The sequence below is a fragment of the Eubalaena glacialis genome, chromosome 16 (genome assembly GCF_028564815.1).
Source record: "Eubalaena glacialis isolate mEubGla1 chromosome 16, mEubGla1.1.hap2.+ XY, whole genome shotgun sequence".
NCBI lineage: Eukaryota > Metazoa > Chordata > Mammalia > Artiodactyla > Balaenidae > Eubalaena > Eubalaena glacialis.
This window is the reverse complement of record NC_083731.1, coordinates 31,106,705-31,132,663: the sequence shown is the minus strand read 5'-3', so window position 1 is coordinate 31,132,663 and position 25,959 is coordinate 31,106,705. Positions and strand designations below refer to the sequence as shown.

General features: G+C 35.4%; 1 protein-coding gene across 2 annotated transcripts in view; it reads left to right on the top strand.

Annotated features, from left to right (window-relative positions):
- UCHL3 (ubiquitin C-terminal hydrolase L3) overlaps positions 1 to 15,544 on the top strand; it is a 103,475-nt gene extending 87,931 nt beyond the window's left edge. For both annotated transcript variants that reach the window (XM_061171199.1, XM_061171198.1), the window contains exons 6-8: positions 10,059 to 10,134; positions 14,530 to 14,588; positions 15,335 to 15,544. In XM_061171199.1, coding sequence (XP_061027182.1) covers positions 10,059 to 10,134; positions 14,530 to 14,588; positions 15,335 to 15,418 — 219 coding nt within the window. In that variant the 3' untranslated portion in view covers positions 15,419 to 15,544. The remainder of the gene's footprint in view (positions 1 to 10,058; positions 10,135 to 14,529; positions 14,589 to 15,334) is intronic.
- The last annotated feature ends 10,415 nt before the right edge of the window (positions 15,545 to 25,959 follow it).

Genomic DNA, 25,959 nt, shown 5'->3' with positions numbered 1-25,959 from the left:
GCTGAGACAGAAAACCCTCCCTGGAGAAGGGAACAGACAAAACTACCCCTTCAGGGGAGGTATAGGAAACTCCTATGAGAGAAATCAAAGGAGGAGGGAAGGATCCCGTGAAAAGCCTTGTCCTTGATATCCAGGTACAAACAACCTACTTATGATGGAGGCTGAACCATATCAACAAAGAATGCCTTCACCTTCCCACCGTTAGACCAGCCAGCACCAAGAAACAAGTGTCACATCTGTGGGGTAGGCCAAGAGCATGAAGAGAGACCTTCTCTGAAGCATAGACTCTGAGAAAAATCCTAAAGCTATGAGTGGAACAAGAACATTGAAAAAGAAAGCATTCAGCAACCCAGCTCCTACCCTAAGCACACAGTAATGCGAGGCAGATTTTAAGCTGGTAGATTACTGAGGATAACCATAGCAAAAACAAACCAAACAGCACAACTTCTAACTAGATTGACTCAAGTCCACACACTAAAGCCCTAGCAGAGGAGGAGGCATGCCCATTCCCAGACATAAATACATTTATCTCAGTCTCTCTGCTCCTACACAGGTTGTATGCCTTTTAAACAAAAATTATAAGACGAAGAAAACAAGAAAAATAACACACTGTCACAAGACAAAGGAATCAACACATTCAAACTCAGATATGATCCAGGTGTTGGAACTGTCAGATGCAACTTAAAATAACTGTGATTAATATGTTAAAGGCTCAAGTAGAAAAGGTAGACAACAGATACCAACAGATGGGGAATATCAACAGAGAGTTGGAAACTCTAAGAAAGAATCGAATGGAAATCTAGTAATTAAAAACACAGTACCAGAGGTGAAGAATGCCTTTAATGGATTTGCCAGTAGACTTGCGTAAATGTTGAGGAAAGAATCAGAAAATGTGAAGATAAATTGCTAGAAATTTACCCAAACTGAATCACAAAAATAAAAAATCATGGGAAAAAACCCCACAAAACCCCCCAGATTACCCAAGAGCTATGGGTCAATTTCAGATGATCTAATATGTGCAGGTAGAATCAGAAGGAAAAGAGAGGGACTTCCTTGGTGGTCCAGTGGTTAAGACTCCGCGCTCCCAATGCAGGGGGCCCGGGTTCGATCCTTGGTCAGGGAACTAGATCCCACATGCTGCAACTAAAGATCCCACATGCTGCAACTAAAGGATCCCATGTGCCACAACTAAAGATCCCACATGCTTCAATGAAGATCCCACACGCAGCAACGAAGGTACCGTGTGCCGCAACTAAGACCTGGCGCAGCCAAATAAATAAATATTTTTTAAAAAAAAGAAGAAGAAGAAGGTTTTTAAAATGCTGAAAGAATTCGATGGAACAAAAATATTTTTCAAAAATACAGGAGAAATAAAGTCTTTTAGACAAACAAAAACTGAGAGAATTCATTACAAGCTTACTTGCACTACAACTTGAATCTACACAAAGAATTGGTGAACACTGGAAATGGAACAAGTGAAGGTAAATATAAAATAAATTTTGTTTTTTAAATTGTTCTAAAAAATGATTAAGTGCTCATGGATAGACCATATTATGGATCAGAAAATAAATCTTAAAATTTTTTTTAAAAATTTAAATAATACAAAGAATATTTTCTAACCATAATGGAATTAAATTAGGAATTAATAACAGTAAAAAGTATCTGGAAAATCCCCATATATTTAGAAATTAAACAATACACTTCTAAATAGCTCGTTGGATCAAAGAGGAAGTCACAGAGAACATGAGAAAACATTTTTAAAAAATTTTTAAATTGAAGTATAGTTGATTTACAATGCTGTGTTAGTTTCTGGTGTACAGCAAAGTGATTCAGTTATACATATATATGTATATTCGTTTTCATATTCTTTTCCATTATGGTTTATTACAGGATATTGAATATAGTTCCCTGTGCTATACAGTAGGACATTGTTGTTTATCTATTTTTTATATAGTAGTTTGTATCTGCCAATTCCAAACTCCTAATTTATCCCTCCCCTACCCCCCTTTCCCCTTTGGTAACCATAAATTTGTTTTCTGGAAAACATTTTGAACTGAATGAAAAATTATTAAATATATCAAACTTTACAGGTTGCAGCTAAAGCAAGGATTAGAGAAAAATCTGTAACATTAAATGCTTATAGTAGAAAAGAAAAGGCAGGGGTTAGAGAAAAAATCTATAGCACTACATGCTTATAGTAGAAAAGAAAAAAGGCTTCAAGTCAGTGATCTAAGTTTTTACCTAAAGGTAGCCAAAAAAAAAAAAAAAAGAGCAAATTAACCCTAAAGCACGCACAAGGAAGAAATAATTAAAAGTGAAAATCAGGGAAATTCATTATTGTTCTAGAGGTCCTATATACAATGCAGTAAGGCGAGAAAAAGAAACAAACGGCATATGGATTGGAAAGGAAGAAATACAGATGTCTGTATTCACAGAGAGCATGATTTTTTATGTAGAAAAACTGTATATTAAAAAATGGGGGAAGGGGACTGTGTGTTAATGTCATAAAAGACAAAGGCTGTTGGAAATGCTCCAGGTTAAAGGATACTGAAGAGACATGACAAAAAAATTCAATACCTGCTCCCAGATTAGATCCTGAGGGGAAATGCTACAAAAGACATGAATGGATCAACTGACAAAATTAAAATATGGATGGAAGGTTAGACAGAAGTCTAACGTGACATCCAACCTACACACATCCTAACACAGCCCATATCTATATGAAATTATGAAGGTGTTAACTGCTGTTATAAAAGAGAATTTTCTTTTTTAATTAATTAATTATTTTTGGCTGCGTTGGGTCTTTGTTGCTGTGCACAGGCTTTCTCTAGTTGCAGTGAGCGGGGGCAACTCTTCTTTGCAGTGCACGGGCTTCTCGTTGCAGTGGCTTCTCTTGTTGCAGAGCACGGGCTCTAGGCGCGCGGGTTTCAGTAGTTGTGGCATGCGGGCTCAGTAGTTGTGGCTTGCAGCCTTAGTTGCTCCGCAGCATGTGGGATCTTCCCAGACCAGAGCTTGAACCCATGTCCCCTGCATTGGCAGGCGGATTCTTAACCACTGCGCCACCAGGGAGGCCCCTGGTACACGGATTCTTAACCACTGTGCCACCAGGGAAGTCCAAGAGAATTTTCTTAGTCTTAAGAAATACTGAAGTATTTAGGGGTAAAGGACCATGATATATATAACTTATCCTCAGATGGTTCAGGAGGAAAAAAAAAAACAACTATGTAGAGAGACAGGAAGAGAGCAAGAGAGTGTAAGTACAGATGATAAAGCAAATTAGGGTAAAATGTCATAGGTAAATCTAGGTGTTTCCTGTACTCTTTTAATTTTTGTAACTCTTTGTAAATTTGAAATTTTTTTTTAAGTTTTAAAAAACATTCTTCAAAAATGGCAAAAGAAGAGAGCCATCATACTTGAAGTTAGAAATCACTCTTCTCCCAGTAAGCACTGTGAGGGATGAGGTAATGTCTGCCTCCAGAACAAAGACAGGTTTGCTTACTGCTTATTATAATACATCAGTTTCCGCAAGCTCAGTGTTCCTCTCCTGTAATGCAGCCCATTGCGTGTGCAGCCACCCCTCTGGGCCCTCTGTGTGGCCCTCATGTGAACTGACACTAACAGTGATGATCGTGCTCCTAGCTGTGCTGTGAGTAAAGCCCTTTGTCTCTGACACAAGAGTCTCATGTCTTGTGCCAGCACCTATGAACAAGTAACAGGATAACTTTTTAGATGGAAGGGGTAAAGTCAGATCCCATACCTGATAGTCTAGTCCTCTGAACATGTCATCCTCATTCCTATTTTTGTCTTTTTTCTCACACTGAATTCTTTGCTAGGAATACCTTTCCCATTTTGCCTGCCCAAACCTTGTATGTTCTTTCAATGTATGCCTTTAGTTCTACTTCTGCTTTAGTAATCTCTCCTTCCCTAGATTCTTAGAAAATTTTTGTTTTCTCCACTACTCATTAGTCATCTCTTCCTCTCTTCCTTTACTCCATTTTCTTTCTGCATCCATTTTCCTTTTCCTCTTCCCCACTTTTCCGTCTTTCTGTTATTTAAATGTAATCAGATTGAATATGACAAACATCTGTTAGACTGTGTGAGTGCAGACACTTTATTATATACACCTTTGTTCCCATATAGAGCAAAGTATAGAATTCATTTATGTATTTCTAATTGATTGATTCTTATTATGAGCAGCTAAACTGTTCACAAACATGTTTTTAAAACCCTTTATTTTAGGTTATTGTATTATTTACATAGATCAGAAGTACTAAGTAGGATCATAGGATTTTCAGGGTTGAAAGAGTCTTAGAAATCATTCAAGGAAAACCGCTTTATTTTCCTAAAGAAAATAGGTCATGGTTAGTGAAATCCATTATCACTAAGCAAGGACTTATATCACTATTTTTTTTTTTTACTTCTCACTATGGTTGTTAGTGATTATAATTTTATCCTACTGCTTTAAACTCAGTTTCATGTGCTGGTGTTATTTATTGGAGGTGACAATTGTAAAATTATCATTTGGATTACCATTAATAAGTTAGTTATTGTTAGCATGTGCATTTTGTGGAAAACTCTTAGGTCAGAGTCACCTTTTGTGGTACAATAGTGTTCGAAAAGGTGACTCCCAAAAATCTAATATTAAGAGGATTACTCCTCTGCTCACTGCAATCTGGTCTAATAAATTAGTATTAAAATCTTTTTCTTGGCCACTTAGGCTGTACACCACAGTTATTAAGATCATTGGATTCTAGAACTAGATTTCCTGTATTTGAATCCCAGCCCTGCCGCTTCCTGGCAGTGTGACCTGGGTTATGTTACTTAACCTCTGTGTGCTCTGATTTCTTATTTGTAAAATGGAGATAATTACAGTAACTATCCCATGGGTTACTGGGAGATTACATGAATTAATACGTGTAAAGTGCTTAAAAGAGTGCCTGGCACAAAATAAGTGATACATATTTTAACTGTTTTTTTCTTTTACTAAAAGGTGGCTAATAATCCATGATAATTTCCATTTAACTTTTCAGCCTAAGTATGAGGATAATTTATGCATGGCATCAGCTTCTGAGGGATTTGTTTCACTCCTCTATATTTTGAAGTTGTTTTTTTCCTTAGTGCTTATTACTGCTAAGGAATTCTTTTTACCAGTGCCTGTTACCATACAGTTTTCTTTTACACATAATTCTTTGTATGTTTTGTATGTGTTACGTGTTTTGTGTGTGTGTGTGTGTTCTTTTTTTTTCAACAGTTTGATGTAATAATTCCACTTTAGTGACTTCTAAATAATTCCATGAGTCTGCGCTATACAAATGAGGATAGTTTAGATGTGCACTTAACAGAAGCTATGGAATATAACCTGATACTTTGGTTATGTATTTCCACTTCACGTACCTTTAACTAATATTCATTTACGATCCTATTCTAAATTATGACTGGTTAAAAATACTAGACCGTATAAATCCAAGTATGACCATACGTTGCTTTTAAGAATAACTGATCTCCCAGTAACGTGGTCTCAGTAAAATGTTCTCTTTTTTAATTATGTAGTCCTCCTCGCCATCCTCATCACAGCCTCATTCTAGCCACTGCAGAGAGAAGGCCTCATCATGGTGTCACCAAGCATCCCTGCCCTGGGTCAAACGTAACCATGTAGGCCCTGCAAAGGCCACCAGTCCATCTCTCCGTCTTCGTCGCTGGCGACCCTTCTTACGCCTACCATCTTTGGGTCTCCATTCTGTTGTAAGTGTAGTCAATCTTCCATCTCTTCTTCCAGTGACAGGGGCAGTCCATTTTTTCCCTTAAACTTCTTCAGTCTTCAGAGCGCTTTTCTCTTGGTTCATCAACCATTAGCTTTTTCTCCCCCAGTAAGACTGCAAGCATACCTCTATGTTGTGCAGTCCAGCTTGACTCTCACCAGTGCCTTGGTGAACATCCATCTTTCCACTCCATGTAACGCCAACAGGTCCCTGCCTTTTGATGAGTGCTGATCGACCTTCATGATAATGTTTAAGTTCCTGTCAGTTGTTAAAGTGAATATGTATTCTCTTACCCTTCATCTTTCCAATTTCATTTAGTTGACTCAGGTCAACAAATGCTGTGTACCGTCTGAGTTCTTTGCCATCTCTTACTTTATTTTTTTTTCATGTTTCTGAACATGACTTTAGTCTCTTGTCATGCTTTGGGGTTATTTTACTTACTCTATCCTTAATCTAATCCTCCATGGTGTAGGGTGTTTCATCTAAGCTATTTTATTCCCTGAGGTGGCTCAGGTACTTGGTTTAATCTTGATCCAATCTTCCCTGCCTATTCAGTTTCTAAAGATCTTTTCTCAAGTAGGAGGTGACGATTTTTCTCCTTGTGAATTGATATAGACTTCCCACAAATTTTATAATTTCTCCTTCTTAAGTTGATAATATTAGCAAACTGTTAAAAAGTACATTTGTTCTTGTAATCGTTCTAATTACCTTAAATGTTGAGGTTGATGATGGAATTCTAATAATTCTCATAATTGAAATAAGATGCAGGATGGCAACTATAGTTCTTGTCTTTCTGATGTTTTAGAAAATTAATGGTAATGACTATAGCTTGGCAGAGCCTACCTAGAAATGCTACATCTGAAAGATTTGGTGTACGCCACACATTTATAAGAAACTTGACACTTCAGTAAATCATCGTGACTTTTGAAGCCAGAGGAAGTCTGATTATACATACTTTCATGCTTAAAGAAATTAAAAGTTGGTGTCAGACATTCTTTCCTTCCCCTTATTTACTCTTCTAGAGCTATTCTCAAACTATGAGGTGGAGTCTTGGCACTTTTCCTTAAACATCTGCTTCTATCAAATATCAGTATGATCATCAAAATAGCCTTTCGTCAACAAACTGGTATCAACAAACTCGTGTCTCTCTATTTCATTATCCTTATTGGGTCACAACATGCATTTGTCATATTTATTTATCCATCTGATATTTATTGCTTCCCTACTGTGCAATACGCTGGCACAGTAGGAGATACAAGTGAATTAGATGATCAGAGTAAAACCCTAATTTTCTAAATTCTGACTTGGGCACAGTTGATTCCAAATAGGAGTAAATTCCTTTGTACTTAAAAAATATTCTAAATATAAATGAACATGTCATAAAAATTGGCATTCTCAGTTTTATGTTTTTATGTAATATTGATCTTTTCCCCATGTTAATTCCATTGCTTTATAGCTTCATAAGTGTTTTCATAGCCTAGTGGTTAAGAACATGGATTCTAGAATGACATTGCCTGGATTTGAAATCAGATTCTATCACTTACTAGCTTTGTGACCCAGAGCATGTTACTTAACACTTCTGTGCCTCAATTTTCTTGAGAGTACAATAGGTATAACTATATTACCTACCTCATAGGGTTTATATGACAATTAATTGGTCAATTCTTATAAAGCACTTAGAACAGTGCCTGGTATATATTTAGTGCCACAATTATAAATTAAATTTAAACTATTTTTTATAATTTGAAATTTTTCTTTAGCATTTAGTTAATTTCTATCTAATTGATTTGTCACATCATTTTTTAATTCTTCAAGGTAATAAGAAGTATGTTCTAAATTAAGAAACTTTGTAAAAAATAAGATGTAAAAATTATCTAATCTGTAGCGTCTGGTTTTTGCCTTTTGTTAGTTACTGGTCATTTTTTGAAACAGAAGACTTACTGGAATTTGCTTTTTATGTATTGTTCTTGTTTTCAGTGGAATAATGTTTAAGCAATTGGATAATTATAGATTTCGGACTCTGACTAATTGAAGTTGACCAAAGGAAAAGGCTTGTAATAGGTGCTGAGGTCTTGTGGAAGGTTTAGAAATTTTGAGCATTTATCTTTTATAATAGTTTGAAGGCTTTTCATGCCCTCTTTAGCGTTTTGTATTTTTAGTATGCACTTTTGGATAAAAGGTACAATGACTCACAATTTTGAGTCACTAGATTTAGTGACTTCTTACATTTGTAATAATGTAGTCTTAGTAGTGTAATGACACATAATGTGTATATGGCACTTAACAGTTTACAAAGTAGTTTCATGCATTTCGTTTAAACCTCAAAACAGATAAGAAACCCAGTGCTCACAGGGGTTGGGTACATATTCAGGTCTCTGATTCTGGTTGTATTACTTTTATCTCTAGCACGGTTGTATTTACTGACAAAATGTAAAAACCAGAAGCTATTAGAGGTATTATTCTTAAGAAGAGATGGTGTTAAAATAAGTAATAATTTTAAAGACATAATAGCTCAAAAGATTTTAAATACACTTGATATCCTATTGGAGAATTGTGTCTTAAAATAAGTAAATCAAGCCCCTTTCCTAGTTGGATAAGGAATTTTTTGTAGTGTTCTTGTTATAGAATTGAATTTATAGTTTGTAGAATTGCCTAGATTTAACCTTGAAAAATTGGGTTCTCTCTGGTCATTGGTGAAATGGGGGTATTGGATTGAGTGATCACTAAAATCTTTGATTCTCTGACCAGTAAAATAAGGGAACTCATTATCACTGTCTTCAAGTGTTTGAAGAAATATCATGTTCAAGAGGGATTAGACTTTTTTAAGATGATGGAAAATATTGGGAAACATTTTTTGCCTCAGTATGAGGGATAATTCTAACAAAATTGTCAAAATGGAATGGACTGCCTGAAAACCTAGTGGCAGTTCCCTGTTGTTTGCGGGGATACCACAAGATGGGGCTACAATAGAGAGCAGTCTAGCATTGGAGCAACAGTAAAATTACATAACTGTGATTCCTACCAACTGTGAAATTCTTTAGTTCTAAGTTAAATTTAGCAAGAGCTAGTTTGCCACAGCAATTTATGTTGCGTTGTTGCCATTCGTAATTTGAGGGCAATAATCTCTGAAGAATAATACGAGGTTAGATGAGTCACTATCTGTAAATGCTTTAGAAGTATCCAGTAAATCCAAGATCGTAATGTTTGTTCTGTTCCTTTCAATTTCTGCATCTGAAAACTTTGTATTACTTAAAACTTAAAATTATATAATTACTTGAGGGTGAAAAAATAGAAATTTTAGAGTTGATACTGTTGTGTTACTTACTGGATATTAAATAATATGAGATATAACTTGATTATGCCTCTTTAAAACTTTTGCCTCTAAAATTTGTACTTACATTTAACAGTTATTATATTTCATTTCAAACCATTTAGATTTGGTATATAGCTAATGCATACTAGTGTTATCTGTGTAGTTACTGTATATTGTAGACAGTGCTAGTTTATCATGTATTGACTTGCATAAGTTATTTGAATGTCTAAGAAATGTAGCACAAGTTGTTCATGCAAATTGAATTTGGTAAGCTAAAAAAACCTAGGTATAGTTTTAATATCAAATAGTTCACTGAGAAAACAAGAGAAAAATCGTAGGCTAAGTTAAATTTTACTTTAACTTGTTCATATTCCCTTTTTCTCCTTTAATCTTTTGGGCTATTTTCCTGCTTCTCTTCATTTTTAAACTTTTTGAATCTAGGATGAATAAAAGTACTTGTTTTATTCTAAGTCTATATTGCATTTTTCAAAAAATGAGATTAAGGTTACATCGTTAAGGGAAGAACTCACTTTCTTGATGTCTTAAAATTTAACTTGAAAAGAGTTTTTTTAAACTCTGTTTATGCTATTATTAAACTTCTAAAAACTTTATTATTTCAAATTTCAGAGATTAGACAAATTAGTTCATGCATTCATTTCATTCAGCAAGTATGCACTGTGTATCTACTATGTACCAGGCATTGTGCTAGGTGCTGGGCTTCCAGCGTGAACAAAACCTTACGTTAAAATCAATTGAGATTAAGAAAGGTGTGCTTTGAGTCAGTGTTTTCCTTGTTGATGGGCAAGCACATTTGTTATAAATGTAGGCATGTTCACTCTGTCCACTATATCAAAGATTAAGCCTTGAATTATATTGGATAAATGTTTTTTCATGTCATTTGATATTATTTGTATGTGTTTACATGTAGTTGATTGATTTGTTTGACTACTAATATATATAATATGTATTTTCCCCTCCTATTCCAGGCACCAAATATAGATGAAAAAGTAGATCTTCATTTTATTGCATTAGTTCATGTAGATGGGCATCTCTATGAATTAGGTAAGAACTATTTTAATTTATCCTGGGGAAAGAAATAGTAAATGGGGAAATCTGTATTTATGATAAACATGACTGTTGATTTTTATTGTGTTTACCTAAATTAATTGATTACCATATAACATTGAGTTGGGATAATGGAAATTTTCCATTTAAAAATGTTTACTAGAAAAAATAAATATGTTTTTGATGTTCAAGTAACTTATAATTCGAGAATTCCTGCATACCACCTTTGCATTTTAGTAAAGCAGGAAAATGCTTTGCTAAATCATTTAGGAAACTCCTGTAAATCACTTCAGCAGTCTTTACTAAATTTTTGAGTCGGTTATCATCAACATCTTGGATGAACCATCTTGATCCTGAAACTAGTTTTAAAACATAGTGTATTATTCCTAATGACTAGTTTTTGTATTCAGTAATGAGTATCACTAGTTTTCAGGCTTTTGTACTATCCCTTTGTATCACGTCTGATTTTTAGAAAGACTTTACAGGAGTCTATGTTTTCTGGCAACAGTTCCCTAAGGCATGTGTCGAAGTAGCCATGATTAATTACTTGGTAATTTGGCCTATTCCTGCACTTACCTTTTAAAAGTTTAACTATAGGTGGACTACTTTAGTTTGTATTTGGAGGAGAGAATATTTTAATTGATAATTAAAGGATAATTAGAGGATAATTTTAGAGGATAATAACTCGAGGATAGTTTAAATTGATTCATTCAGGCAGAAGAAACTTTTATGATTCTTTCAAAATTGGTAGATAGTACTTATGCGTCCTTTTTGTCTTTCTCTCTGAGACCTTCTTTGATTAAAAAAGGCCGAATAAAGAAACAAAAAAGTGAAATCCTTTTCAATTTCTAGATACCATGATTTTTAGTTCTCTTTCTTCTCATTTGCTGTAAATATTAACTTTTCACTTTCATTTTCCTTAACTTACTTAAAGACTGAAGCGTTCCAAAAGGACTCTGATTGTGACTGTAAATGTGGTCCATAAAATTTAGATGGATTTTATATTTGGAATATGGCAACAGAATCATACACTTCATTAAAAAGAAGTGGCTCTATTAAAGGGGACAAGGAAAGGAATGTACATCCCTGTGGGTCATCTACAATAGTAGAGTGATTTGAGTAGGAATCAAACTAAAATGAAATAGTTGTCATCAGAGTATATAACAGACCTGCAGAGCAATTTGGAACATATGCTTTGTTAATTCAGTCTCTAGAATCTACATAAAGATAAAATGTAATAGGGATTGGGGATTTCAAATGTCTGATTGCTAGAAGCTAGTTTCTGCTCTGAATTCTGAATAATAAAGAATAATTAGTAGAAGTGGAAGTAAAGAGAGTGCTGAGACTTATCAGACACATTCTGTTGACTTCAAGAAAGTAGATTTAGGAAAGGCCAGAGGAGTGATAAATATGATCCATAACCAGAAACTACAAAAGTAATGGTGACTTTCAGAATGGGAGACTTTATAATAGAGCAAACAATAACATCTAAAAGATATTCAGAAGAAAAAAATCTCTGATCATCTCATGGGAGGAGTGAGTTGTCTAAAAACCTCAGTTTGACTGATTAGCTAGCTTTCTGAGCTCAGAGACTAAAAGGGCAGTAGAAGGAAAGACGTATATCAGGGATAGGCTACATGTGCAGAATAGTTCTCTTTTGTAGCATGCCAAGGTCAACACGAAAGTATTTTAAAATTGGTTTGAACTAAGACCATCAGAAAAGAAAGGCAGAACTACTGAGGTCTTGTTTGGTTCAAGTATTCTTTAGCAGGAAGAATGATCGATGTTGCTGATAGAGAATTAGAGCTCTTTGAGGATTACATTCTTTAAATGAGTTTAAAGAATTTCAGAGTTCTAAAGAATAGCTGGAATCTTTGAGATGTTATAGAGGACAGGGATGAATACAAGACAAATGAAGATGGGCAGTTGCTGACTCATTGCAAGGGGAATTGGTGGTAGACCTGACGCAAATTCCTAATAAATTTAAAAGGAATGTTGAGCAAGAGGAGTATTGAGTTAGTGCATAGAAAACAGTGGTTAAGAGAACAGCATATGGTTTTTAAGAAAAAAGTCATTTCTAAGTACCCTTATTTTAAAAAACAAGGCTATATGATTATAGACGTGGTGCAAGGTAATTTCTACAGGACAATTGTATAACAAAGGGTAGTGGTAGTCTTTACTATATTCATTCTATACCTAATTGTAAGGTTAGCTGATGAAAGGGATTGAGTTATTCATCTTTCTGTTATCACCTCTTGTCCTTAGGGCTTCATGTAGTTCCTGGCATATGTCCTTTTGATGTGTCCCTGTCATTCTTTTGAGCACTTTCTAAGTTTCTAGTAGAACAACATTTCCTGGTTCATCCTTTGTTTTCCGTGCCCCAGCCACTTCTCCAAGGAGCCCTGGTTCCTTTTATTGGAAAATGATGATTAGAACCAAGACCTGGGTGCTAAGTGTGTTCATTGCTATTAAGATATCATTACTTCTAGGCTTTCTCAGAGGACAGAGCTAGGAAATATTTGTATGTATTATATACATAGACACATGTATGTGAATATGGATATACATGCACACACAATTACATCTTTCTCTATATATTAAAAAGCATTTATTTACATCCACATTTATAATTCTAAACTAATATTATACAGTTGATTCTAGTGTTATCCATATTTGTGACTTCCTTTTCTGAACATGGGAAATCTAGCTCTCCTTATCCTTCATTTCTTTTCTGATTTACGCATCCCCCTGGTATATAAACAAGCTCTTGACCACCCCAGCCCAAAGCTCTGTTCCAGACACACTGCTTCCCGCCCGCAGCTGGCCCACTGATCCTGGCCTGGTCCCAGACAAAGAGCAGCAGCTCGCCAAAGTGTGTAGCTACCTTATTCCTGGCATTGTGCAAACTCCAACTGCCTCAGCCTCCTTGAACTCTGCTCTCTTTCCCCTGAGTCTCCTAATTGAGGCTGCTGTAGGCTGCTTGGGTTTTCCTTTCCGGCACTGGCAGATAGTGGGTATTACTGTTAGGCTTCCTAACAGTTCTGGGCTACCTGTTTCCCAATCTATAAAACAATGGTTTCAGATATTTTGTCCAGGTCTTTAGTTGTTTCCAGTGGAAGGCCTAGTCCAGTACATTATTTCATTCTGGCTAGAGGTGGAAGTTACCTAATGTTATTCCTTGGCTTCCCACAATGAAGATAATCTAGCTTTCCTTTGTCACCCTCTTTACCTACCTCTCCCTCCCAATCACAGAATACATGGTTTACTTTTTCCTGTTCTTCCAATGTTGTTATAGTTGTTTATATTCTTATGACAACAGAAATACTGTTCTCAGATGAGCCATAGTCAATGTACTTTTCTTTTTAACTTTTTTATTTCTCCAGATTTCATAATTGTCCTGTTTTGCTTTTTGGTTTGGTTAGTTTTCACTCATATTTTCTTTAAAAGTAGTATCTTTTAGTCCAGGTCTATCACTATGTATACATATTGATTCAAAACTTTTTATTATGTTTAGAAGCCATGAAATTATAGAGGGAATTGTGTTTTATGTCTTGAACTTGATGTGCCACTTATAAAACATCTGAAATTATAGGCTTGTGTAGAGAGTATCAGTTAACTTTGGGTTAGCATGAGTTTATATAATTCTGGACTTTTTCATTTTTCATAGTATTGAAAAAGTACTAGTTTATTCAAGGTGATACTGATTACTTTCGGTGGTCAGTAAAATAATCCTAGGTTATTTAGATTGTTGCTGTATACTCCTACCTTGGTACACAATTAGTAGTAGTAATATATAAACCTTGTAGTGGCTTCCTTTCATTGGTATAAACATGTCAGTCTTACTTAGGAGCCTTCATCAGAAGGCTTTAAAGTGAAGAAAAATTTTTTATATTTCTGATGGTCATAACTTTTGAAAAGCTGACGTTAATTTTGCATATTCTTTTTAGGAAATTAAAGCCAATAGTATTTATTTCTAATAACGTCTGTTTATGAAGATAATATAGGCTTTCAAACATGGAAGCAAAGTTCTAAATAACTATTAGTGTTAAAAATATTCATAGGTAGCATACTTAAAGTGTTTGTTTTAGGATATATTATTTTATCTTTTAACTTTTGCCTCACTGTGGGAAGAGGAAAATGGAAGTTGAAGTACATTATCCTGTCATTCTTAATCAAGGGGGACTAAAGAGATATGATAACTAAATAGAATATGTGATTCTTGATTAGATCCCACATAAAACAAAACAACATGGATAAAGGATATTTCTGGGTGAATTGGAAAAATTTGTACGTGAAATACATGTTGTTAATTGTTTATAGTATTAAAAAGAAAGAAAGTACCTTATCCTATACAAACAACTAACCATTCACCTGTTCATCTATTTTCCACAGATGGACGGAAACCATTTCCAATTAACCATGGGGAAACTAGTGATGAAACTTTATTAGAGGTAACAATAAAACTTGTTGGCCCACCTTCAGTGTCATTAATGTTCTTGTTATCTTTAAAACATCTCTAAAGATAACTGGTATAGGACTTCCCTGGCAGTCCAGTGGTTAAGACTCCACACTTCCACTGCAGGGGGCACAGGTTCGATCCCTGGTCAGGGAATTAAGATCCCGCATGCCACATCACATGGCAAAAATAAATAAATGAAAAGATAACTGGTATAAGAATTTTCTGTATTTCTCCTTGTCCTGGCTCTCTTGAGAAGATCCAAAAAGGAAAATGTGAACTAGCGTTAAAAATCTACAGCAAATAAAGAGGTTTGCAGAGCTCTTTGTGTGAACAAGTATCAAATTTGAAAAAGACAAGAATAGCATTGAAAGAGATGCACATCGTATCCCATATTTCATTAAATCCAAGATACCATCATTTATATCTTGATCTTAGAGATTTTTAAATTTATGAATAAATTTTATGGCTTAGAATCAATAAAATATGTAATTTTCATGTTACAAGTTTCTTAAAAGCATTTTAAGAAAGAACACTTAGCGGATCTTATACTTTTGTACTAATCAAATTAAACCACCAGCCATTCACTCTTCTAGTGTCCTTTAAGTTATTTTTTATTTGAGAAAAGAAGTCTGCAGTATAAAATTAGTATGGATTAGGAAAATGTGAAACATTTATTTATCCGTTTTAAGTAAAACACGTTTTTAAACTGAAAGATTATGTATCTTTTTTTCCCTATAGGATGCCATAGAAGTTTGCAAGAAGTTTATGGAACGTGACCCTGATGAACTGAGATTCAATGCCATTGCTCTTTCTGCAGCTTAGCTTGTCCAGAATGGAAACACCAACTACTGTATTATTTGCAACAAAATTAAATTTCTTCTGCCATACACTAACTCAAAAATTTTGATATTTTCATTAACTTGACTGATTAAACTTTATGTGAACTAAGCTTTGGCTTAATCTGTGTTTTATATTATTTTTGCCTCAAATTAAAGCTGCAGTTCTTCCGTTTCTTTCTTATGAAGGATTTACCTTATTGGATGACTAGCTATATAGTATAGCTTATATATAGCTTATATATATATAGCTTATAGAAAGCTATATATATCGCTTTCTTACTCTCTTTGAATTTCATGGGAGATTCTGTATTGGGACACAGGCACAATTTCCATCTGCATAGTATGAACATATATCATATATTTATTTAGCAAACATTTGGTTAGCATCTACTTTTAACGAGCTGGACACTGTCCTAGGCGCTGGAGTTACAGCAGTGAACACTGTGGGCAAGTTCCTTAGTCACGGAGCTTATGTTCTTGTGAGAATAGACAGATGATAAGCACATTAGTAAGATACATACCAATAATGACTGCTATGCAGAAATTAAAGTCGGATTTGTGTTAGAGAGTGACTGAGTGGATACTTTAGATTTTTGTGGTTAGGGAAGGCTTCTGTGAGCGGTAACTTTGAAGTTGAGATCTGAATAGCAAAAAGTAGCCAGTCATAGAAATGGAAGAAGAGGGGAGAGTGGTGGGGAGAATAGAGGGAATATTAATGCAGAGTCCCTAGAGTAGGCAAGTCTCGCTGTGTTGTAGGACCAGAAAAAAGGGTTCATATGACCAGAGCATTGAAAATAATGGGAAGATAACAAGAGGTGAGGTCAGAGTAGGAGGGCTTAGTGATACAGGAATACAGGAAAAGGAATTTGGATTTATTGCAGGTGTGATGGTAAGCCATTGGAGGGTTTTAAGCAGGCGAGTGACCTGATTTGGTTTATAATTTTAGATCACTGACTACTCTGTGGATAATATATTGGAGAAGGGGATAAGAATAGGGGTAGAGAGACTTGTGAGGAGCCCACTGCTTTAGTTAAGAGACAGATAGTGATGGCTAGGGTCTTAAAATTAGTAGTAATTTAGATTGAGGTATGTGAGTGAATTTGGGGTGTGTTTTGAAGAAGAAGGGGCTTCAGTTAAGTCTTAAAGGATAAGGTGGAAGGCAGTGGAAAGGTGGAAGAGTATTTGAAGAGTTAACATCAAAACACAGGGTTGGTGTGATGGTCCTTCATCTTTTTAGGAGAATTTTGGTTACACAGGTGTATACATTTAGCAAAACTCATTGAAATCTTACTTCACTGTATATACATTTTACCCCCAAAAAACAAAACAAAACAAAACAACAATAAAAAAAAAAAAAACCAGAGCAGAGATGGGTTGGAATGAGTATAGCAGAAGAAAGACCAGATTGGTCCAGAATGAAGTTCTGAACCCGTAAAATTGAATGTAGATGTTTTATACACGCTTCACTGAGTTAGGGTGGATTCCTGAGGCTGCAACATGAGGTAAGTGGTATTTTAAGAATCTAAAGAAGAGGGACTTCCTTGGTGGTCCAGGGGTTAAGACTCTGTGCTCCCAATGCAGGGGGCATGGGTTCGATCCCTGGTCAGGGAACTAAGATCCTGCGTGCCACATGGCACAGCCAAAAAAAAAAAAAATCTAAAAAAGTGGATGTATGTATATGTATAACTGATTCACTTTGCTGTACAGCAGAAACTAACACAACATTGTAAACCAACTATACTCCACTAAAAATTAAAAAAAATGGTAAGTAACTTGATGCAGGTGTTAACACTATGGTAATTATTTTACAATATATAAATTGATTAAATAAATAGTACACCTTAAAAAAAACTTGAATAAATTAGCTGTTTGTTATTCAAAGTGTGGTTACATCAGTATTACTTGGGGAACTTGTTAGAAATGAAGAATTTCAGACCCCACCCTTTACCTACTGAATCAGAATCTGTGTTTTCAACAAGATCCCTGAGTGATTCATATTAAGTCTGGGAAGCACTGGATTAGAAAAAATAGACTATAATGAGATAGGTCACTTTGGACCTATCTGAAGAGGGCCTGAATGAAGTGTTGGCAATAGGGATGAAGAAATAATCTGAAACAATGCTGTAAATGTATAGTATATAGAGATGATGCTTTGGCATGCCAATAACAACAACAAAGTGTTCGGGTTTTTTGTTACATTGTTTGCATTTTTTTTTTTTTTAAAACATTAGCTTTTTTTTTAAACTTTGGGTTTATTTATTTATTTATGGCTGTGTTGAGTCTTCGTTTCTGTGCGAGGGCTTTCTCCAGTTGCGGCAAGTGGGGGCCACTCTTCATCGCGGTGCGCGGGCCTCTCATTATCGCGGCCTCTCCTGTTGCCGAGCACAGGCTCCAGACGCGGAGGCTCAGTAATTGTGGCTCACGGGCCCAGTTGCTCCGCGGCATGTGGGATCTTCCCAGACCAGGGCTCAAACCCGTGTCCCCTGGATTGGCAGGCAGATTCTCAACCACTGCACCACCAGGGAAGCCCACATTGTTTGCATTTTGTACGCACATGTTTCTTGTGTATCATCTTAAATATTTTAAATATTCCTAAGCAGTGTTCTGCCTGTTGCCTTGCTGGATTTCTCCTACATAATTTCTTTTTTTTTTTTAAATAAATTATTTATTTTTGGCTGCATTGGGTCTTTGTTGCTGCACGCGGGCTTTCTCTAGTTGGGGCGAGTGGAGGCTACTCTTCGTTGCAGTGCGTTGGCTTCTCATTGCGGTGGCTTCTTTTGTTGCGGAGGATGGGCTCTAGGCGCGCGGGCTTCAGTAGTTGTGGCACGTGGGCTCAGTAGTTGTGGCTTGCGGGCTCTAGAGCACAGGCTCAGTAGTTGTGGCACATGGGCTTAGTTGCTCCACGGCATGTGGCATCTTCCCGGACCAGGGCTCGAACCCATGTCCCCTGGATTGGCAGGCAGATTCTTAACCACTGCGCCACCAGGGAAGTCCCATAATTTCTTAATAGATTCTTAATCAGTGACATGTTAGCAAGAATTTACCTAGTTTCTCAAAGTTTTCTAGGTTGAGTACTAACTTAAAAAAAATATTTTTTTTTTATTGAGGTATATTTGATTTACAATATTAGTTTTAGGTGTACAACATAGTGATTCAAAATTGTTATAGATTGTACTCCATTTAAATTATTATAAAATATTGGCCATATTTCATGTGCTGTACAATATATCCTTGTAGGTTATTTATTTTACACTTAGTAGTTTGTATCTCTTAATCCCATACCCCTATCCTGCCCTTCCTCCCTTCCCTCTCCCTACTCCCCTCTGGTAACCACTAGTTTGTTCTGTATATCTGTGAGTCTATTTCTGTTTTGTTATATTCACGCCTTTGTTTTATTTTTTTAGATTCCACATATAAGTGATAATGAACAGTACTTGTTTTTCTCTGCCTGACATTTCACTAAGCATAACGCCCTCTAGGTCCATCCATGTTGTTGCAAATGGCAAAATGTCACTCTTTATGGCTGAGTAATATTCCATTGTATATATACCACATCTTCTTTATCCATTAATCTGTTTATATACACTTTGGTTGCTTTCATATCTTGGCAATTGTAAATAATGCTGCTATGAACATTGGGGTTCATTTATCTTTTGAATTAGTGTCTTTGTTTTCTTCAGGAAAACTACACCCAGGAATGCAGTTGCTGGATCATATGGCAGTTCTATTTTTAGTTTTTTGAGGAGCCTCCATACTATTTTCCACAGTGTCTGCACCAATTTACATTCCCACCAAGTGTATGAGGGTTTCTTTTTCTCCACATCCTCACTAACATTGATTATTTGTGGTCTTTTTGATGATAGCCATTCTAAGAGACATGAGGTGATATTGTGGTTTTGATTTGCATTTCCCTGATGATAAGCAATGTTGAGTATCTTTTCGTGTGCCTGTTGGCCATTTGTATGTCAAGTTCTGGGTCATTTCTGTATGTTGCTGTTAAGGACCATAATATGTTTTGGGGAAATGGGACTGACTAAAATGAAACATTAAATTTTTTCTTGGTGGCCTTTTGAGAGCTGACTACACATCACCTTTCACCAGGTGTAATGATTTGCTTTAAATTATTGAAACAGAGGAGCATTTATAAACTCTATAATATTTAACCCCTAATATATTGTGTTCATTTGTGACTAAAACAGAAGTTATCTGTATTTTATGGTGAATCAAACTTTAATATATCTTAAATGCAAACGATCTTTAATTCTGTAAAAATTATTTAAACAAAGATCTGATTTAAATTTAATTTCCGTCTTAGATTTGTGTACAGTATTTATTAGGTAAGCTTTATAATTGGGTTGTGTATAACAAAAATCTGCTTATTTCATTTAATGAAAATAATATAGTTTAAGAGAGGTTTTTAGCCATTAATGTTTCTTTAAATAAAGTTATTTATTTTATTTTATTTATTTTTGGCTGCTTTGGGTCTTCGTTGCTGTGCGTGGGATTTTCTCTGGTTGTAGCGAGCGGGGGCTACTCTTCATTGTGGTGCGCAGGCTTCTCATTGCGGTGGCTTCTCTTGTTGTGGAGCACAGGCTCTAGAGTGCAGGCTCAGTAGTTGTGGCACATGGGCTTAGTTGCCCCGCAGCATGTGGGATCTTCCCGGACCAGGGCTCAAACCCGTGTCCCCTGCACCACTGCACCACCAGGGAAGCCCCTAGCCATTAATGTTTGACTACTACTATAGTTTTCAAAAGAAGCATCTATAGGCTTAAGATTCCTATATTGATGCTTATAAGAAAATTGCAAAGAGGCATATTTTCATTACTTTTTAAAAACTTCTATTTATAGAAATTTATTTCTTTTAGGGAAAGTTTACATACATGTATATAGGTGTATTTACACCCACGCATGCATATATATATGCATACGTGGGTGTATATACATTATCTGGAAATTAATAAGTATATATGTGTATATATGTATGTACATATGCATATATGTGCATGTATATATATGTACATACACATTCATACCTTGAATAGGAAAATAACTTTGGTCTAAATTCTCTGCATATTATTAAAATCCCTGACTGAAGTTAAAGTAAAACCAGTTTGAAAAGTGTGTAATCACTGTGAAGGTTTTTAGGGATAATTTAGATGGATTTGTACACACATAAAGTTTAATAATGTTTTAATCTTACAGAATTCTCTGGCAAGGTCTTAAAATGAGGTTCTTTGTGCTCTCAACAGAATTACTACCAAAAACCAAGTATGGAATATACTGAGTTTTCAGATAGCAGAAAATAAGTTTTGTCACTGCCTTTGTTCCTTTTGATTTCAAATTTTGACCGCTTACAAGCATAAACTATCGTGATTTGGACGATTCAGTGTCCTAAGGGCATTTTTTTTCTTGGTGCCAATGGTATCAGTAGATGAGACCAGTCCACCATGCCTTAGTTTCACATAAATTCTTACTTGTTTTGCTTTTCTATAAAAGTTATTCTAAACCTTTCTCTTGATTTCTTCATTTAGGATAGTGGTTCTGAACCTGTCTGTTGCTTCCACCTGATAGGTGAGAGTCCCCAGTATGACATTACTACAGTCCAAGCCTAGATATTATAAGGGAGGCTATGTAGACAACAAAGGCTATATAGATTATGAGCATTAATTTCTTGTCTAATTGATAGGATGGTTGGAAATCCCTGGTTTAGAGGCACTGAATGTACATAATCCATACTAAAAGCTGTTTTGCAAAATGAATTATTTAAAATAATTTAAAATGCATAGAAATATGTACTAAAGCTGTTCTAATCTATGAGACAGATATGAGTGTAAATTGAATTAAAATAAAAATCCATATGGTCAAAATAAATCCCAAATGATATGAGTGACACATTTTAGTTCATTTAAAACTCTGCCCTTTATCAACATGTAAACATAGTTGGTATTTACATAACAGTAATTATGCTAATAACATTATGCTAAAACATAAACATTGTTTATGTTGCATTGCCTACTGAGAGTTTAACTACCTATGGTTGAAGAATGACAAAAGATGGCTTTTGAATTTTCCTTAGGGCTCAGTAGTAGAAAGTTATTTTCCTTTATTCTGCCCTGAATACTAAGTATTTGAAGGCAGACATTCCTCCCATCCTCCACCACCACTGGTAGAAGTATACACATTTGATAATAGTGTATACAGTTAATGGGAATGTTACATTGTTTATATATTTTTTTTTACCATTGAAACCAAAACATATTTCATGGTCTGGGTATAATTTAAAAGAAACATTCTTATGAAGAACTGATTTCCTTTATAAACAAAATGCACATGCCTTAAATAGTTTTTCATTTTAATATGATAATATTTGCTCTCATAGCTGTATTCTGGTATGGCTTAATAATCAGCTACATATGAAGTATCTGAGATAACAGTACAGTAGTACTGATTTTATTTTAAGAACCTTAGTATATATGACTTGTGGGCAAAATAAACACAGAAAGAATGTTTAAAGCGAACTATTCACCTTACTGTTTTAGTTTTTACTATGCTTTTTTCCATTTTCAGAACCCATGTATCTCATTTGCTACAAGTATTCCAGTGGAGGCTCTTAATTTCCCAAGGCTAGTAGCCATCTACTGTTTACTTACTGTGCATGCAATGCCTAGAGAAAGTGACTTCTATAGCTAAATTAATAAAACATAGGAGAGAAAATGCTTAGGCCAATTTATTCATATCCCTCCAATATTACTTCTATAGTTTATAGCTATGTAGATATTAAGAATCTGTTGAGCAATTAACCTGGTTTAAAATGGGATCCAGTTATTCTCAAACTTTTCCATCTCAGGAACCCATTAACACTCTTAAAAATTATCGAGGAGCCCAGAGAACCTTTATAGGTTATATCTGTTGATCTGTAAGTATTAAAAATTAATGCAAATTTTAAGAATTTTTATGAATTCATTTAAAAGTAAAAATAAACCCATTACAAGTTAACAAATAACATTTTAATTAAAATAACTTTTCTTTTAAAATTTAGTGAGAAGAGTAGCACTATTTCACATTTAACAAAATGCAAAATCTCTTTAATATCTGACTTATCAAAGACAGCTAGAGTCTCCTTTCTGATAATGAAAAGTGCTTGCTGAAGTTGGCAATTTAGGGAGTCGGTGGTGATCTATGTCAAAACAACTTGAAGATAGTCATTGGAGGACAAAGTCAGTGTCTTCTGCATAGCATTTTATCCTCAGAGTCTGGTACAGTGCTTGGTATATAGTAGGGCCCAGATGATATTCAGTAGGTGATTGAACTATACTGCAGTAGGTTGAGATGTGAATAGAGGGTGAAGACATGGATTCAGGGAGCACAGACACCACCTTCAAGGCACTTGGTTGAGAACAGGAGAGAAATTAGGTCATAACTGGATTCAGAGCAGGATCAGAGAGGTCTTTTAAAAGAGTGTTTCTTTGTGAGGAAACAAAAACAAAAACAGCGGAGAGAAACTGAGAACACAGGAAAGAAAAGGGATGACAGGGGGACCTATGGAGGGTGGGGATGGGTAAGATATGTATCATCTAGCAAAGCATTTCATACTTTAATGAGCATATGAGATCCTAGATCTAGTTAAAATGCAGATTCTGAAACTGTGTGTTTCTAACTAGCACCCAGGCTGCTGGTCTGAGGACCTCACTATGAGTAGGGAGATTCTAGAACCCAGCTGAAGAGGTGAACCTTGGAGGAGGAGTAGATACCTCTTCCATTGAATTGGAAGATCTTGGCTGATGGAACTTTTTTAAGAGAGAATTTTTTTCTCTAATATCCAGTTAGTACCCTTTCCCTTTCTAAATTCCCTTTCTAGTAATTTAGAATTTCAGTGTTCCCACAATGCTTGATTGATAGCATGATACTGAGGTTATGACATAAAATATAGTGATTTTACTATTTAAAAAAAGAGACATTATTAGGATCACTAACAATGGTCTAAATGTCATTGCTTCATAAACAGAGCTCAGACTTTGGTGTTAGACATGGTTTGATTCTTGGCTGCTCTGACTCTGAGTGGTTTTGGGCTGTTAACACCTTAAGTAAAAGTACTTTCATGCAGGTTTTTTTGTGAGAATTACAGATGTAGTACATAAAAGCCAGTACACAAAAAGTGGTGTCTATCATTACCACAATCACTCCACAAGTGCAATAAACTATACTGAATGTAATTTCAAACTTTGTTTCATGAATCATCAGATTCATCTAATTTTTTAAATAATTTAAATAAGAAGGTGGAATGAACAGATCACATTTCATTTCTATGCACAAGAGAACTGTGCATATTTCTTCTATAACTCGGACATGGTTTAACTTAAAAAAAAAAATCTCAAAATAGCTCAAGTTAGCAGACATGCAATTTTAGCAAGGATGATTGGAATTTTGGCCTTTCCTGTAATACTATTATATCCAAGCAATCCAAGCATACTGCTCATTAGAAAACATTTTTATCTGACTCTTTTACTCTTGGGGGCCAAGAATGCTGTTTTTCTTTTTTATAGCTATGTTTATGAAATGTAAATCACCCTGAGCAATTATTTCGACATTTCAAGTTATTATTACTATTAATTCTTCATTTATAGCTATTTGAATTTTGACAAATTTCAATAAAGTGACAAAACAAGGTCAGGTACATTCAATATAAGGTTATGGTGTACACCTATTTTAATTTGTTAGATCTACTATGAAGAAAATGAGGATATACAATATTTCACTTTTTACAGTTGGACTTCCTATACTAAGAACAGACCTCTGAGCTCTGGGAATTTTGAGGCAACTGATCATTGCCCAGTGTCTGCGTATGTGTGGGCTGGCTGTATCTCAGGGATGGAGTCAGCAGCACAGAAGGTAATAGTCCCTTGACTACTTCTATATTGTTGCTTTGAAAACAGCAAGGCAGAATGTCCTCATTTGGCTTTCTTCAGGAAACACATGCAGATGGCAGAGAGGAACTCAGTAGGTTAAGAAATAAATACTGCAATTGAGATAAAAATTAAGTCAACATTCCAGACTATTCCCAGGCACATTTTACCTGAACTTTTTTTTTTTTTTTAATTTATTTATTTATTTTTGGCTGTATTGGGTCTTCGTTTCTGTGCGAGGGCTTTCTCTAGTTGTGGCAAGAGGGGGCCACTCTTCATCGCGATGCGCGGGCCTCTCACCATCGCGGCCTCTCTTGTTGCGGAGCACAGGCTCCAGACGCGCAGGCTCAGTAGTTGTGGCTCACGGGCCTAGTTGCTCCGCGGAATGTGGGATCCTCCCTGACCAGGGTTCGAACCCATGTCCCCTGCACTAGCAGGCAGACTCTCAACCACTGCGCCACCAGGGAAGCCCTTACCTGAACTTTTATTGCCAGTATTCACAGTATTGCAAATAATTAGCTCTGTCTTATCTATTTTATAATCATTGTTGATCTCTTGCACTGGTAGAATATGCGCAGATGGTGGGAGATATTAATATAGCATAAAGCATATTGTAATTTGTAGCGTGCTTTCACATACAAGGTGATGAGGGCGTGCAGAAATGTCAGCCAAGCTACTTGAAGCCAGTTGTAGTTTAGGTTTGCGGGCCCAGTGTTATTAAGATCCTGCTGGACTTTGCTTTGAAAAGTTTTCTCATTCTTCTTCTAAATCTTGTAATTGTTAAGTACTACCTTCATAATTCATGCTCCTATTCTAATCATGCTTTTAAGAGCTTTAAGAATTCTAAGCCCAGGGATCCCTTCAAAAGGACCTGACTAGAAATGGATGCTTATGGTGGGTGCCACGCTGATTTACAACAACTATCCCAACCTGACATTAGATCTATTCAACAGATACAGCAATAAACATGGAGGATACTGATGTCTGATTCTGAAAAATTTAGTTATGCAAATATTAGTTATTATTAGTTGATATTAGTTTAGTTCTGCAAAATATTAGTTATTATTAGTTAATATTAGTTTAGTCATGCAAAATTTAGTTAGTTTTCTCTACTGCATTGGCTGAGTATATCAGGATACCAATTAAAAGAAGATCTGAAAATTAATAACTCCTGCTCTTTTGATTTAACATCCAGTAAACTTTTCTCTGGCCATAATGGCTTAAAGAACTAAGCACTTCCTTGGCAAAGAATTTTTCTGGCGTGAAATATTACTGTAAAAATTTTTTTGTTGTATAACTTAAAATGAAAGGTTAATTTTACATTGCAATTATTTTGCAAATGATATGAAATTTCTATAAGCCACTAGAAGAGCAAAAATAATTTTGTGTCTCTAAAATTTGAATTAAAGTAAAAATATTCTTAGTATTTTATCGGGTACATATTTGTGTTTGACTTTTTTGGGACCAGCACTTGTGTATCTTGGTATCTCTGCTAGCTAGTATAGTGCCTTGGAGACTCAGTAAATGTTTGCTGTTGCTCAATAAATATATGCTGATTAGTTAATTTTCATTTTTCCGCATGTTAATGGTTTAGCTTTCCTAGTCATGAATTTTTATGCAG